This window comes from Podarcis filfolensis (assembly GCF_964270895.1).
Source record: "Podarcis filfolensis genome assembly, chromosome: 4".
Taxonomy (NCBI): domain Eukaryota; kingdom Metazoa; phylum Chordata; class Lepidosauria; order Squamata; family Lacertidae; genus Podarcis; species Podarcis filfolensis.
In genome coordinates, this window is record NC_139607.1 from 59,499,289 (window position 1) to 59,517,139 (window position 17,851).

Below are 17,851 nucleotides of genomic sequence, written 5' to 3' on the forward strand. Positions count from 1 at the left end.
TCCCAAGTCCCACTGTAGCACAACCCCTCAGGTCCTGCTGCAACTGAAGTTCCATCACTTATCAGAACCACACACTTGATCCATACAATAATTATATAAATAAAGAAGAAGAAATTGTTGGCAATAGAAATGTCATGGTTCAGCTAAGCTGTCATTAATAAAACGAATGTATCTCAAAAGCTTATTTTTGTCTTGGAGAAAGTACTAGTTACAAAAAGTACCCATACAAGCTTTGAAATTTTGACAGAAAATGTTTCCTACATTTATTTGGGAGGGCAAAGAATCATGAGTGTCTTTCCATAATCAGAAAGAGAAAAGTCACCTTAGCCTATCCAAACATGGCTATATATATATTTTTTGCAATGAGACTGAAAATTAAATACAGATGGATCAGTTAATAGAGAGACATGCATGGTATGAAATAACAAGACAGTTATAAGAGCCCGTTGTCTCCCTTTATCCTGGTTTTACCCAGGTAAATGTTAAAAGCTGGATATAATGTCTTATTTTATATATTGATTCAGTACTATAAGCCTCAGGTAAGAATATTTCAGTCCACATCTGTCTGTATTGACTTCTTTTATTTTTAATCCATGGTCTTAATTATATCCAGGTCTTCCATATAGGTAAAACATGGGTTTTTAAGATTTAGGGGCATATTTTTGGATTACTAATTGGACTTACAAGATCATTTTTAAAATGGGTGGAGATATTATTTAAATATGGTACTAACAAGTGGAATACTAATTTGGGTTATTTTGAAAAATCAGCTGATTTTAAATATCCTAAAGGAATGTTTTCTAAATCAATTGTCAATTTTTGTCTGCTAACTACTGTATACAACTAATTTGAAACTGAGATGAAGGAAAATGCTAGGCAGAACCATTGCAGTGTATTGACTGGTATGGCTAAAGGTTCTGGTCATTCAATTTGTAAAAGAAAGACAGCCATTTTAAATAAGCTATGATTGGCAACATACAAATCAATGGTAATTGTTCATCATTGTTGAATATGTGATCTGTCTTCCCCCTTTTTGTGTATACCGTATAGTGGAAATGTCCTACCATGATACTATATTGGGTTTATACAAGAGATTAAGGAGACAACAAAATACTGTTCACCTTTATGTGTGCATGCACACGAAAGCTCATACCAATAACAAACAGTTGGTCTCTAAGGTGCTACTGGAAGGATTTTTTTTATTTTGTTGCGACTACGGCAGACCAACACGGCTACCTACCTTTAACAAAAAAAAATTATAATGAAAACACCCTATATACTCATAGACACTATTGGGTATTGGCCAAGACCCTAGTGTTCCAAGATGTCCCACTCCTGGAGCCATTGCTGCTGCTCCCCATCCTTACCCACTCTTCCACTTGGGCAAATGAGTGGGGACAGCAGTGAGGACCACCAGCAGCTATCACTGCCACTTAGTGCTCTGTGTAGTAGTCTGTGTAGTAGTCACATTTTGGCCTGAATAAATCCAGTCAAGTGGAAGATTAGGGTTTTATCCCCATGCACTTTGCATCACTGCCAAATGCACAGAGACACACACAGGTAACATTTTATAGAGAAATTGTTGTGCACAAGTTATTAGTATCATTATGATTGTTTTAATTCCATCCCTTTCTTTACCATGAGGTCCCAGAGCAGGTTACCACAATTAAACACAATGTAAAAGCAACTTAAAACAACTTACAATCACAAAAATAAGGTGGATCCTAAAAATATACATCTCAGATGGCAAAAGCCTATATATTTATATGAGTATTTATGAATTCTACAGTTATGTTTCAAGGCCTTTTAATAAAACTCTGAAATAGTATTGCAAGTAATGCACACAATTTTAATTGGGGAAAATAATTTGCTTAAAATTTGAATCTGGCCTGCCAGTTCATGGCACATCAAGGCTGTTATTATTTTAGTGTTTCAAAGCTTTCACATCATACATCTTTATGTAATTAAAATATGTAAGAATGTATCTATAATAGTTATTAGAATAGCTTTCATATATTACCAGATGTGAAAATACAAAATGTTTCCTCCATGCCCTGTTAGGTCTACAGTTCAGTCTCATCCACTGCATTAATTGAAAACCAACTAACTAATTGCAGTAAGGATATTGAATTAAATATTCATTAAGCTTTTTAGTCATCATAATGAATTAATTATTCTGATTGGCTTTCCTCATGTGTGTTTGACCCAACAGATATCAGCCCACCAGCGCAAGGCGTGGATCACAGGCAGGTGCAAAAAGAGCTTGGGGATGTCATTGTGCGGCTTCATAATCCTGTTGTGCTAACTCCTACCACTGTCCAAGTGACCTGGACGGTAAGATTTTTGTGAATATACAGCGAAAGCTCTACTCTTTCCCTTTTAATTCCTTTTATTATTATTTCCCTGGAGACCCCCAAAAATGCACGATGAAAGCCTGTATCCCCGTACATACAGCACAACTTATAAAAATAAATGCTCATATTTTGTTTTTGAAGTTGAAAAGTAATTTAAGAAGTGTAGTAACAAAAACAAGCAGCCACACACTCAGCAACTTTCACAGTAACTGCTCTTGGAATTATGCTTTCTGGCTTTTACAGTGAAAGTATGCCATTGCGCTCTCTCTCTCTCTCTCTGTGTGTGTGTGTGTGTGTGTGTGTGTGTGTGTGTGTGTGTTTCTAATGTGGGGGTTAATATATTATTCTGTTTGCCCTGGTAAATCTAATATTTTAGTCAAAGAGAGCCGTTCTAAAGTGAAATGCACAGACATGGGATCACCTGAAGATGTACACTCAATAGAAGAAATGTATCTAGAAATATCTAAGGCTGATTGAACAGTATACTTCTATACAATATGTACCTATTAAGTGATCCACAAGTTTAGTATGAACCTTTGTAACTGGTTGTTGATTTTCTGGAGCATTTGCAAATGAAATGAAGCTCCACCGTTCTCCTGCAAAGGTATCTTTGTGCTTTGTTCCTCTTGCCAGTCTTAATTTTGTGAGTCATTTTTTCCATAAGGACAATGCACCACATTCTCTTGTGCCAAGCATTCAAGTTCACACCTTTTCAGTCCTTCCAGATCGTTACTATAACCATACATGCAGCCGCCAAGAAAAATCCAATTAATTTTTAATTCTTTATGGTGATTATGATTAGACAATGAGAATCATGCAAGGGTTTCTGTATATACGTTTTTGATTAACCTGAAAAGATTCAGGTGAATAAAAGCACTGTACTGGCACAGTTACATTACTCTTTCGACGACCGGCAGTTTCCATGACATTGCTGTACAGCACACAACATAACTGCATGTTTATTTTCTTATAACAAAGATGTCTTAGCAGAATGTCTCTTGAAGCTGCTGTAAAGCAGGAGTGATATTTACAAGATTCTTCGGCATGGATATCCTGCTGAGTGATCAAAATTAGACAGTGATATTTTAATACTTCTCTGTCCAGTTCCATGCAACGGGCCTTCTTCCCAGAAGACTCGGTTTCCTAATGACCTTTTGTCTACTTCCTTCCTGGAAGGCATTCTCTGATTCATGCCTAAGGTAAAGAGTGGTATTTGATTCTGTAGTATGAGCTTCAGTGGTATCATAGCCACTATCATCTTGGCATTACCTACAACATTCCTGTTCAAGCAATGATGTTTGTAAATTTGACGCTATTAGAGAGAAAGCTTCAAAATGTAGCATTTCTTTCCCCACTACTTTTGGGAAGGAATTTGTAACCGTAGAAGCAAAACTTATCTAGACCGCAAAATTAGTAGCTCTGTCCTTCAGGCTATTTCCCTCTGGGGTAGCAGGTGGGGGAGGGATTACCACAGATGGGAAATCAAGACTAATTCACCAAGGAAGCACAAAGTGCAACAAGGAATATATTTTTGCAATATGAATTTTGCTGTAGGCATAGGAGCAATGAAACATGGGGAAGACAATGAAACATGGGGAAGACATGTGAAACCTAAATATTTTGGGATATATGTTATATTCATGAAAGAAACAATATAATTGTGTGCTGTAGAGCTATAGCTATCTCTAAACATTTGGGCACCCTGTACCTCAGTCCTGCACTCATGCATCTTCATTACCTTCATCAAACTCACAAAGCCTTTGTGAGGATGAAATGGGGGGAGGAGAGCCATGTACACCACCTTGAGATCCTTGGAAGATAAAGGTGGCATATAAAACAAACAGACAGACAGACAGACATTACCAGGTGTGCCATAGAGGTAGAAGCAAAAAGCATTGAGTAGCTTACTTACAGTTGCCCCTACAGCACTGACAAGGGCCTGGTATAAAAGCAAACTCCATTCAGTTAGCAGAATCCTGCCTTGTTAAGTGATTGAAGTGATATTAATATTTTAGGCAGATTTAAAGCAGAGTTGATAGAGGTCATTTGGTCACAGTCCGCTGAAATACCAAATCTTGAGAAGTCCAATGCAAGCAGTATGTGTTAGGGAGAACCAAAAGGAAGTGAGTAAAATCTCCCTTTTTGCTACTGTTCTTTCACAATGAAAAGGGACACATATTTCTTACTGCAAAGCAAAATAACAATTATTATGATTACTAATTCCAATTTACATGCTAGAGGAGAAAAGCAGTGACCCACTACCAACCAGGCAGCACACAATACCCACCAGAGACATGTGAAAATTGCTTCAGGGAGGAAACAGAAAAGGAAGAGAAAAGTCAGAGCAGCTAATTAAAAAGTTTCCAGCACCCAGGACAAAACCAATTAATTATCCAGTATCCAAAATAACATCCATATTATCCAGAGAGTGAAGCCAGGATTATTAACTTAACACAAAGACCCAGTACAAGTAGCTGGCAAATGCCAGATGAGTAATGACCCTTTATTTTTACCTTTTGCAATTTGGAATTTGGTTAGGCAGGAGACAGGCAATATGTTTTTGGCAGTCTGACTGCTGGCAGGCAACTTTCGGCCACTCCCACTTTCTGTTCTACTCTTGTTATTTCTGTCAACAGTTATTTGGAAATCCTCCCTTCTGTTGCAAAGTTTTATTGTCTGAAAATATAAATACCTTCTATATTACTACAGTATAGCATGAAGCTAACGAGATAGGAGGGAAATGATGTTGAAAAATGACACTATCAACCATCAAGGCCCTTTTATTCTAAAAAAGTAGAAAATTTAATTTATGCCCAAAGCAAAAGCAGCAGTTTTATAGTAACTTTCCACTCTGATACATTCTTATAATTAGATTTTAAAATACTGTTACCTCCCATTGTATGCATTTTTATTTAATTTAAAAGTAAAAAAGAATGCTGTGCTATTTCATCCACTAAGATTATAATGGAATGGGAAATTATCAGATTTAGTAGTAGTAGTAGTAGTAGTAACTTTGAAACATTTTTTTTTCCTGGCAAAATCTCTGAATGTTGCCTCTTGGCTGTCTCTCATAAGCTACTTTGCAGTTTGCCAAACAGAACACCTGGAATGAACATTCGAAAAGGGAGCCAATCTTGTAGGAGAATCTGAGTAGCAAGCTAATTGGTGTTTCCTCCTGCCACCTCTTGTCTATTTCTTCTGATGTAGGTGGTCATTTTGTATACCTAGACCTCACACCATTGATGAACTGTTACCAAGGAACAGATTTGCATCCACTATAAGCTATGGCCACAATCTAGCACAGTCAAAAGGGCTTTCTTAAATTAGGATTTGAGGAAGGGGAAGAGCCTATGCACTTGAAAGAAATTCCTCCCTTGGCTAATAAACTTAGTATGCCATTATGTAATCACTTGTAAACTGGTTATCTGTACTACCTTGCTAGATTATAAGGAAAATCTTAGTATTCCCCTGCTGTCTTGGAGCTTTGCTCAGGTCTATGATTGCCTTGCTAAGTGGCAGATTAGCTTGCAAAGTGATTGTGTGGTAAATTAGCTCTCGGTAAAGTGGTGAAGAGACTTACCATATATCTGTCCTGATCAGAAATCTAGGGGAATTCGAAGATTCTTCTCAATACATGGTAGGACAAGTTCTGAGGACCATACCAGGTGGTTATTGTGATACCATCATAGATTTCCAGTTGGACACATCATAATCTCTATTCACGCATAATGTCTGGATTGTAAGTTGTAGAGCCAACTGTGAAATTCTGTAAGGCTTCTTTTCATAGCAAAAATGTGATCATACAGTTGACAATGTGACAACACAGAATTGCTAACAAAGTCAGCTCATGTTTCTCTTGTATTTACAGAAGCCAAAATTAAAATCAGTCACATTCATATCTATCGTGCTTCACTGTTCCACTTAATTAGAGAACAGCATCGATAACACATGGCCTCGCATTTTTTCAGTAACACAGAAATTATAACTTGCCTTGGATAATACATAATAGTTACTGAGAGTGACATATGATTAGTTCAGTCTATTACAAAGACCACCAAAAGTATGGAATCATTTTGAAACAGTGGATGAGTCTTTGAAACTGTTTTGTTTTTATAGTATTCATGGGTTTAAGCATGCCCAATACAGCATTTTTTTAAAATTTCTGATTCTTTGCTCATCCATAGCTCAGATCGGTAGCAGTTTTAATGAATTTTGCCTTATAGTTCTTACTATCTTTATTATGATATTAATAAATATGTACCGGTAATTAAGGAGGAATTCTTCAAATTTCAATGTGCCACAGAAATTAACCTTTAATAATAATAATATTTGTTTGCAGGAGCATAATATATGAATTAAAAGTTTTGAAATTTGTCCAGAAGTTAAAGTCTGAAAGTGGTTATTCTCAACTATATTGGGTAATTTTAGTAAGACTGTTTAGGAGATCTGGCATCAGCTTCTGGCTATGTAGAGTTTTATTGATAGAGTATTAAACATTATCTAATGATGGCAACTGTTCTATAGCTTACAAGGTACATTTAACAAAATATTAACAAAGAGGGGAACGGCCTCGATTACCATTATATTTTGACCTTACAAATACTTGTGACAGTGCTATTGCTTGAATTTGTTGCTGGTTCTAATAGTTTTATTAGCACTTTTTAGTATACAGTATTTTTTGCAATCCTTTCATCCTCATAAGCAGACATGTGAGGTAGTTCATTAAAATGCATACTTTAATTAAAACTGGAGTATCTTGAAAGTCTCTGAAGTGTATACTTTCAGTGTAACATGTGTATGATGTGTGACAGCTATTTGATGGTCATTTGTGTTTAACAAGGAGAGAGTTCACAGGGTGGATGCTATTCTGTGTACATATTATCAAGGTATACATATTACCAAGACACAAAGCATGACCACTCTTGTGTTGCACTGATTGAAACAGGAGTGGGTCTTGTCAGCCTGTAGTCTGCCATCTGCCTTACTAGTGGGCTAAGCAGGAATTTGATCATCCCTAGATATTGCCCATGCTCTGTTTTCATATAGGACACTGTTGTTACTAGTATACTTAGCATGCATGATAGTTTTTTGCTCAACGATGTTTAAGCGTAACATAGAACACCTGTGATATAACTGTCAGAACACGCCTTACTAAGCAAATTTGAGTTCCTTTAATGTTCTCAGAATGACTTATTAGACACATAGTGAGAATGAATCAGAACCAGATATAGTTAGTTGAACCTAGGTACCATTGAAATCAATAAACTTAGTCATGATTTTAGGTTTCATTGAAGGAAACTAAGTTCAGCTAACTTAGTCTGAATCCATCACACATTCTTAATTGGAAAAAAAGGTTTTGGACTTTTATATCAGTGACAACATTTTTCCATATGGAATGTTTATTTTATTCATTCATTCATTCATATATCCCACCTTTTAAGAAACCTTCTTGCAAGGCAGCATTTCTGTATTATCCAGTGGTACTGTAGACCTTTATGAGGGCTGGATATAAGAACAGATGTCACTATAACACATCAAAAATGTGCTGACAAACCACAGTTGTAAACTTCTTTGCAATTATTGCTGCTGCTGCCAGCATTATAGTACCTAGGAACTATGCGACAAAACTTGTTTTGACCCAGCACATTGTTCATTTTGTGGCCAGGATACATAACTGATATATGTAACTATGAACAGGGGTACAAATCAGGAGTGGACAGTGTCACAGGGCAACAGAGCTTACCTTACCTCTTGACAGCTGAGTCACTGCCACTTATCAAGAAGGAGAAGAAAATAGAGAGGTGAAGCAACAGAGGTCAGTATGGTGCAAATGCACTGGTGGAACCAATTCAGCACTCTTGCTGGTATTTTTATACCAGCAGGTTCTGACTCCCCCCCCCCCTTGCCCCTTCCATTCCTGGTAAATAGCAGTGGCTCATATGATGGGAGGTCAGGTGAGCCCAACTGTCTCACCACACCGTCCACTACTGGTACAAATATTTTTATTTATTTTTTGCAAAATTTAAGATCCGAATAATTTTTAATGCATATTTTAAACATACTTTTTCCAAATACACATTTCTAAGTGTGTTTTCTCTCAGAACGCACATTTGTAAACACATGTTGACACTAAGTAGGGTCAGGAAGCACAGAACTCACTGGGATAACATTAGTCCAGGAACTGCAGATCAGGTCTGTTTGTATTATTAGAAAGGACCATGATTGATTTCTTCCAACAACCCTACCTGGAAATATCGACCTTCCTTGGGAACTCTTCTGCTAATGAATGGCTGCTGGGTGTGATTAATAAAAGATGATGGAAAATTACTCTACATATCTTCAAAGCCACTTTTAGCATTTGGACCACATATTCTCTAGAGTTGAGTTCTTTCATTGAAAGAAACATTGGTACTATATTCAGGGTCAAATCAAGCCCTGCTTCTAGAAAGAGGAGAAAATGAGGGGAAGGGATGTGTATGTATGAGAAGCAGAGGAAGTAAGATACAGAAAAAGAAAGGTGAAAAAGGATGGGGGGAAATAGCAGGGAAACAAATAGGTTTAAAATATTTTGTTTAAATGAGAAAAGGGGGGAAGATTGAGGTTAACAATAATATGAAAGAGCAACAGAGTTATTGAGAAATTAAAGCATGGTGAAATGAGAGAGGGGAGAGCGCAGGATGACAAATGAGAGAATTGTGTTGGGAAATTGGGAGGCATTAAGGCCCTGCACTCAGGAGCAAGTGTGGGAGGAGGAGATACTTGGTTCCTGTCCTGTTCAGCAATTCAGTGCAGTATCAAAGAGTACACTCTTTGAACTTAATGGGCATGACTAACATAGGTCCATTAATTTCATTGGCATAGCTGTCAACCTTCCCTTATTCCAGCGCTGTTTCCCGCTGCTTCCCGCTGCTATCCCGGATTGTTAGATATCCCGTAGACTGTCCCCGGGACAGGTGAGGCTGCTGATCCCTTATTTTCAAATCTGAAAGTTGGCAGCTATGTTCATTGGGTCTAGCCTGAGTAGAACTTAATTGAATACCACCCTCTGCCTTCAGCATCCAAGACCAGTTTTTAAGTTAGCACTGTCACCTGGGCCACCAGATTTTTCAAGCCTGCCTCTGAGTGTGGGCAAAGGACTTAAGCCCACTACTGTAATTTAGATATGACCATTTTTAAAGCTTAAATTTGGTGGCTTAAACAAGACTATCTTAAGTCATGTAGCTTTATTCATGTTATGTCTTGGTAGGAAGTCTCTGCGGAAGGGTGGGGGCTGCTGAGCATTGATAACTGGGAGAGAGCAGGGGGCAGGTTTTTCTTTCATCTATGTTTGCTGCTGTGTGAGTCTTGGACATTTTTTATTCTGCATCCATTTCTTTACATATAATAATGCAATCCAAGTCTGTGGCCTGAAGTTAATACTTTTCCACATGTGGCAAGACAGGAAAACTTCACAGCCATCAAAGTCAAATACTAATATGTAAGGAAAAACAAAATATTCCTTTTATTGCTGCACCATATACCTTGAGTACCATAGGTTGTGGCTATATATAACAAACTATAGAGAGTAACTGAAAGTGTGTTTTGTAGTAAACACTTGGTTCATAAAGTATCTATGTCCGTAAAGCATTTAATTAATGAAACTCAAATGTGGATAAAAACAATTTGTCCTGATTTACAAACCCCCTTCATTTGGAAGCAGCTGCTTAATGTTCTTCTTAAAAACACAGCTTGATTCTTTCAGTATTAACAAGCTATTATTGTGAGTTATGTCCCTCCTTCAGTGCATAAATTCCCTTAAAGTGTATCTAGAGAAGTTTATAAAATGCAAGCTTAATGCTGTTGTAACATATGTTGCAAGGTTTTTTAACAACGGCAGTTTTGATGAAACATATTTATGCATTGATCTCATAAATTTTATTTCAGTTTCTTGTTTAGCTTGTTGTGTGTGCTTTCCTATAATAAGAACCTGATCCCCCATTGAAGAAGTTAATGAGAAGTGTAAAGAGAATTTAGTAAAGGTAATTGATATTAGTAAGATGGCATAGGTCTTTAACCTTGCACTCATTCATTTTTGATATAGCCCAATATAACTCTTAATTCTGGGAAAGCTTGGATGAGCTAAGCAAGCTGTCAAGAGAGTGAAGAAAATCCTACTTTGTCGAATCTTGACTTTCTGGCTAGAATTAACCATTCAACCAGCTGTATACAGATATACTAAATATGCCTTGTATGTTATTCTTTTGGGCACTTTGCTTGACCACAAAGCAAACACTTTTTAGAACAAAGCAGCATATTTGTGCAAACATCCCTGTACCCCACTTTCAGTGTTTCTAATAACTGTTGGATGAGTGCATTCAATTTGGCAGTTTTGTTTATTGAGCCAGGGTGGATGGGTTTTATTCCAAAACGAAATTATCTGTGTATGGAAGCTCAGAGAAAATGAAGTAAAATTCCTTCTTCATCTGATGGTGGAAATGTTTCTGTTAATATTATTGCAGGTTGACCGCCAATCACAATTTATTCAAGGTTATCGAGTCATATATCGCCAAACATCAGGCCTACCTTCCCCTTCTGCATGGCAGACCCTAGAGGCCAAAGTTCCCACAGAGCGCAGTGCTGTCCTAGTCAACTTGAAGAAAGGAGTTACTTATGAAATTAAGGTTCGGCCATACTTCAATGAGTTTCAAGGGATGGACAGTGAATCAAAATCTGCCCGTACCACTGAAGAAGGTAAATAAAAGCTATTAAAGTAATAATAGGCTTGTGTGTTTTGGCGAGTTAATTACATATTGTCCAGTATGCATATGGGGCTTTCCATAAGTAGGAGTCAGCCTGTTTTCTTCAATGAAGTTGAATGTGTACACCAGAATTCCACAGTAGTCATAGACTCATAGAGTTGGAAGGGACCCTTAGTATCATCTAGTCCAACTGCCTGCAATACAGGAATATGCAGCTGTCCCCTACAGGGATCGGACCTGCAACCTTGGCATTACCAGTGCCACACTCTAGCCAACTGAGCTATCCAGTCAATTGCAATTACTGGTGTCTTTGTGGCTATATATGCCCCACTTACTGTGTTTTCGTTCATTATATTTCTGTGCATAATGAAAAAAATAGCAGGCATACTTAACAGGATGTATTAGTACCTTTTTAAATAAAAGAAAGAGAATGTTAGTAAATAGACAATTGAAATGAAGAGAAATAAATAGTGTGGTTTCTAGGATTTGTATTGGTACCATTGTTATTCTGCTAATTTATAAATTAACTGAGAAAGCGAAATTTGCAGGTGACAACAAATTATTTAGGGTGGCAGTGAAGAGGTCCACTGAATCTCCAAATCAGGTGTAACTAAAAGGTAAAATTCATTTTAGGGATCACTAAATAGAGATGAAAAATAAAACAGTATTATAATGCCTTTATATAAGCCCATGCTATGGGCAATTTTGGAATACTGTGTATAAATAGTTCTGGTTGCAAACACCAGTTGTGGTCTCAAATAGTTCCAGCCTCAAAAAAATGTTATAGATCTTCCAGAGGTACAGAAAATGGCAACTAAAATTAACAAGAAGTTGGAGCACTTATGCTACAGAGATAAGCTAAAGTGCTTTGGTTCTCTTGCTTTAGAAAAAAAAATATGGCTAAGGGAAGACAATGCAGACATTTATAAAATTATGACTGGTGTGAAGAAAGAAGCAGAAGAAGGTTCTTCCTCTTTCATAACAAAACAACTTGGGGGCACTCAATGAAATTGATGGAATGTAGATTTAGGGTAGCCATCCTTCTTTGCACAATGCATAATCTTTTATAAATCACAAATGTGGAGATGGTTTGGGTGCTGGCTTATATGGTTTTGAAGGAAAGTCAGACAAATTGGTGAAGTTATTGGTATATTCACTGATAATAACCATAATACCTAAATGAAATGTTCCCCTGAATACCATTTGCTGGGAGGCAAACAACAGGAAAGGTCTTCTAGATCCTAGAAGCATCTAGATGGCCCTGTTGCAGACAGGAGGCTGGACTAGTTATGCGCATCTTCATAGGCACACAAAAATAAGGTTAGGAAATGGTTAAAAAAAACAACCATTAGACAAACTCAGTCACCCAAGTAGGATTGAATTATTATTATTTTGCATATTTTTGTTGTTAATATCACTTATTATAGTTTTCTCCCAGTAAAATAAAAAATAAGAACTGCTAAATGGAAAAGATATCTTTTTTTATTATTCCAATTCTGTAGACTTCTTGAAGACTGAGTGATGGTTTCATTAACGGCTGTTATTTTCCAGTAGTGTATGCCAGGGTATTGCACATTCTGAAGGCTACTTCTTTGTAGAGCGAAGGCTTTTAGACTGTCCCTGCCTATAGATATGTTAAACTCATGGGCCCTAAACTGTTGTGTAGATTAATGTAACCTTCAGCCACTCTGCCTCTTGGTGTCTCCTTCAGCATAAAAAAAGAAAGAAAGAAAAAGACTGTAACAAATTGTACTGTCAACAGTTAAATGTCAGATACTGGGGGGTTTTTTTGGTTAAAGTATCTGCTTGTATAGGAGACTATTTATAGGCTTACATGCAAAAACTACTGCATTCACAAACTGTCATTGCATGGCCATTTTCTTTGGTTCCTTAATTATCTTTGTAATTATCTTGGGTTTATGCTTTTTTTAGAAATAATCGCAAGAAATCTTTTTAATGAAAATGGTTCACTTCTCAGAGAAAAAGGGCAATCTTTTTAAAAGTGTCATATTTTATGCATTGATATGATTCTGCTTAAGGGAATACCATTTCAATAGAAGAAAAACCTGTTTTAGAAATGGCTTTAGATATATGATATGAGTACTGTATTTTTTCAGTCGCAGAATGTGTATTTTTAGTCAGGGAAATACTTAAAATAAGTATATCTCATTTTTCACAGAACTGAGTATAAGAGGAAATGTTTCTTCTGGGGCCCAACTCAAAAAATCGATTTTATCACAGTTCCCCCCCACCCTTTTTCCTGAAGTCCAGACATTTGTCACAATTCAGTATCCATTCATCTCCTACCTCTTTGGCCTTGTGAAAGTAACAAATGGAATTCTGTTTGGTTGTGTCTGGAAAAGATGAGCAGTGATTTTGGTGCTTTAATATCTGTGGGAAGGAACTGAGCACTGGAATAATTGACCTGTCAAGAATCAGGCATGGTGTTCTCCACAAGTCAGCAGCAAGGGAAATGAGAAAACAGTTTAAAAATGTTATTTTTCAGTGTGGTCCATTTAATAACTGCAACACTGTCAGGGAAGTGCTTTAATTTATATTATGGTGTCAACTCTTGCAGTGGTATTATACAGATGAAGATAGAACAGTTAGATTACATAGCTAGAAATTACATATTGTATTGGCATATATGTGTGTGTATAGGCATATGTGCAAGTATGTAGATGTAAAAATAGTTCCAGTTCCTCCATGCTCTCACTCAATCAAGCTTTAAACCAGATTCCTGTGTATTTTCTAGACCTTAAAACTCACATGGCATGCTGAACATTTTATTAGTAGACTTTAAAATCATGTAATTGTTTTGCTTCTTTTTTCAGTTGCATGATGCAGAAAAGCTAGAAGTCATTAGCTGTAGGTGTATTAAGTAGAAAAATGAAGATAGATGGGTTCCATAATGTGTATGCATACAGTGTTATGTAGGGGTGTACGTTGATAAACCCTATACAGTGGTACCTCTGGTTACGTACTTAATTCGTTCCGGAGGTCCGTTCTTAACCTGAAACTGTTCTTAACCTGAAGCACCACTTTAGCTAATGGGGCCTTCCACTGCTGCCGCACCGCCACCGAGCGATTTCTGTTCTCATCCTGAAGCAAAGTACTGTTTTGGGGGGACCAGAGGCGGGCAGGTGTGGAGGACTCCCTGGTCCTGAATGGGGTAACTGTGCCCCTGAAGGACCAGGTGTGTAGAATGGGAGTCATTTGGGACTCCCAGCTGCCCATGGAGGCGCAGGTCAATTCTGTGCCCAGGGCAGCTGTCTACGAGCTCCATCTGATACTCAGGCTGAGACCCTATCTGCCCACAGACTGTCTCTCCAGTGTGGTGCATGCTCTAGTTATCTGCCGCTTGGACTATTACAATGCGCTCTACATGCGGCTACCTTTGAAGGTGACCCGGAAACTGCAACTTATCCAGAATGTGGCAGCAAGACTGGTGACTGGGAATGGCTGCCAAGACCACATAACACTGTTCCTGAACGACCTACATTGGCTCCCAGTATGTTTCCGAGCACAATTCAAAGTGTTGGTGCTGACCTTTAATGCCCTAAACGGCCTCGACCCAGAATACCTGAAGGAGCATCTCCCCCCCGCCATCATCCAGCCAGGCACTGAGGTCCAGTGCCGAGGGCCTTCTGGCAGTTCCCTTACTGTGAGAAGTGAGGTTACAGGGAACCAGGCAGAGGGCCTTCTCAGTGATGGAGCCCGCCCTGTGGAATCCCCTCCCATCAGATGTTAAGGAAATAAACAACTACCTGACTCTTAAAAGACATCTGAAGGCAGCCCTGTTTAGGGAAGTGTTTAATGTTTGAAGTTTTACCCGGTTTAATATTCTGTTGGGAGCCACCCAGAGTATCTGGGGAAACCCAGCCAGGTGGACGGACTATAAATAATAAATTATTATCATTATTATTATTATTATTATTATTATTATTATTAATTTCCTTTCGGACTGGCCAACCTCTAAGCCTACCCATGATAGGCCAATTTGCGGGCAGGTCTAGGATCCACAGCCAAGGCCATCAAGGTAAGCTGCAAGCCTCTGGTGGCCGATGGTTGTCACTCAAAGATCAGGTTGCAGCTGGCTAGCAGTACTGGCCCGCAGCATCGCTGTGCTAGGTAAGGACAAGTGTACTTCAGTACTTCAGTCACTGAGCAATGCTATCCTTCAGGATAATCCATTCCATTCTCCTCCTCTCCCACGGTTAACAGTCAATTAGCACTACTCATTTAGAAAGTTCAGTTCTCATTGCCTGTTTTGGGATACTTCCCTTGAACTTTTTGTTTTTGATTGTTTTACTAAACTTTTTTTGTACTTCTATAAACCTCAAAACCTCTATCTTGTGCACTGATGGTGCCTTTTGGCTACTAAAAGAGAAATAGAGGGAATAATGTTGCTTTCCCCTCTTTCAGTTATTTTGCAATAAATTGCCATGATGCAGCGAGCCTTTTTAGCCATACAATATGGGTTGCACATGAATTGCAATGCCTCTTTTCTTTCTTTCTCATTGAACCTCTCCACTGGGTGTGGCGGAACAGCCAGAAAGTAAGCAGACACGAGACCTATGTTGTGTATCAAAACCAGCTGCACACTTCTCTGGGTCACAACCCATGTGCCTTTAGGGCCTTCGGAGATCATCATCAATATTTCTAGAGTGCTTAAATTGTACAAGGTGATGTAAGGCATATAAAAACATACAAGAGTTCTGCTCACAGACTTTACAGTATACGTTTAAATGATATCAAAAGAAATTAGACTAAGCAGCACAACATTAAAACTGAATGTCAATATCCAGCATGAAAAAAACCTAAATAAATATTCTGCATGAAAAAAAAACCCTAAATAAATATTAGTCTGGCGTGAATAAGGTTCAGAATGGCAAAACAAACAAAAATGCACTGGGGTATTAATTTGACATGACACTCAGCCCTGGAATATGTGAAGCAAAGGAAAGACGGCATTTGCATACATTGCTGTTCCCACACTACTGAATAGGACAGACATCTGGGATTAGGGGCAAAGAAATTAAGATCACACTGTCATTCAGTATGTGCTGCACACTGTACACACTATGTTAGTGTTGAGCATAAGCTTTTAGAATACTTAACAAAGTGTTTTTCCTTCAATTTATTACATCTCTCTGCTCCAGCTCCAAGTGCCCCACCACAATCTGTTACTGTTCTCACAGTTGGAAACCACAACAGTACCAGTATAAGTATTTCCTGGGATCCTCCACCCCCAGATCACCAGAATGGAATCATTCAAGAATACAAGGTAGGAATGAAATGTAGCAGTAAGAAAGTGTCTCAAAATATAATATATGTTTTCTGTTCATTGTATTAATATATAATTTCTGTAGCATCATTTAGTTTTAAAAGTGTTCTGCAATAATCATCGCCGTAACATTGCTGTGGTGTAGCTCATGGTATTCCCATGTCACAAATACAGGAACTGAAAGAGAGTCTTTTTTTCAGGCAGTTCAGTATGAAATTGGCTTTTCAGTTGTGTCTTCATTTATCTTTAAAACAACTTATAATTTGTGAGAGGCGCTTACTAGCTCAATACCCTCCAGTGAGCTTATATAGCTGAACAGAGAGTTGATTCTGGAGACCCAGATACTCTCTGCTATTCCAGCCGTGCGTATCTTAAAATAACAAGATAGCTCAACAGCAATCCTTTTTGTAGATTTGAAAAAAAACATCTATATAACTGGTAGTATAAGGTTTGGAGTGTGGTATGATCTTTTACTGAGAATTCCAACATCCTGGAGGAACAAAGGTGTCTGTTTGCTATTATGGAAGAGGTGAGACTTCTGATAAATCTTGGGTTCAATTTTGATGTAACAAAGCCAATGTCGTTGACAGAGCCAAAGCTGCAGGAGAGTTTCAGCCTTCCTTTTTTTCCCTAGCAGTTCGCTGAATTGAAAACTGTTTTTGAAGCTCTTCAAAAGAGCTTGTGATCAGACCCAGTCTTTGACATTTTTGCACCCGAAGCAAAAAAATAAAATAAAATAAAAATGACAGCAGCACCCCTTCCATCCTGCTTAGGACTGGAACTCATTGTTTTTTAATTACACAGAGGGAGAGGAGGTAGTAGAAGGGCACCTTTTCTGGAATCTGTTGCCCAAAGCAACCACTTCATGTTGCTTCATGGTAAGACTGCTGTGTTTGTGGTTCAGGAAAGGCGAGCCACTATTAGAAAACAACATTCAAAGACCACACTGGGCATGCAGAGAGAACTGTAAAACTAACAGACACCTGGCCACAGCTGTTACCAGAGTAGAACTCACCCTTCTTATATTAAGCTGCCTTTCATAACTGGACTATCTACAATAACTTCCTTGTTCCATGGGTTGTAGGTTCTCCATGTTTCTTACCTATATTGCTTACTATGCCATAAGGATTTCAGTTTAAGAGAATTTTAGTTAGCATACATGGCAATTAATGCTAATTTGTTCCAGTTATTTGGTTAAGTAGAAACATCTGCATGATTTTTACAATGAGAGTCTATTTACCTGAAGGGCATGGTATGCATTATAACAAGTGATTGTATATGTTTCATTGATAGTTCATTTACCTGTTAAATGGATAGGCATGATTGCATCAGTGCAGAAGATAGCATTTATTTTTATTCTTTATATGAGGAACATAGAATATTTTTGTGAGATGGGTGAATGCCCTTGACATGTGACATTTATTATAGCAATGTGCTTCCTATTAGTAAAAGCCAGAAGTAGAAGCCAGAAG

General features: G+C 37.9%; 1 protein-coding gene across 29 annotated transcripts in view; it reads left to right on the forward strand.

Moving 5' to 3' along the window:
* Positions 1–17,851, forward strand: part of ROBO2 (roundabout guidance receptor 2) — a 794,080-nt gene that overhangs the window by 693,386 nt on the left and 82,843 nt on the right. For all 29 annotated transcript variants that reach the window (XM_083611373.1, XM_083611378.1, XM_083611374.1 and 26 more), the window contains 3 exons: positions 2,213–2,334; positions 10,853–11,084; positions 16,255–16,379. In XM_083611373.1, coding sequence (XP_083467499.1) covers positions 2,213–2,334; positions 10,853–11,084; positions 16,255–16,379 — 479 coding nt within the window. The remainder of the gene's footprint in view (positions 1–2,212; positions 2,335–10,852; positions 11,085–16,254; positions 16,380–17,851) is intronic.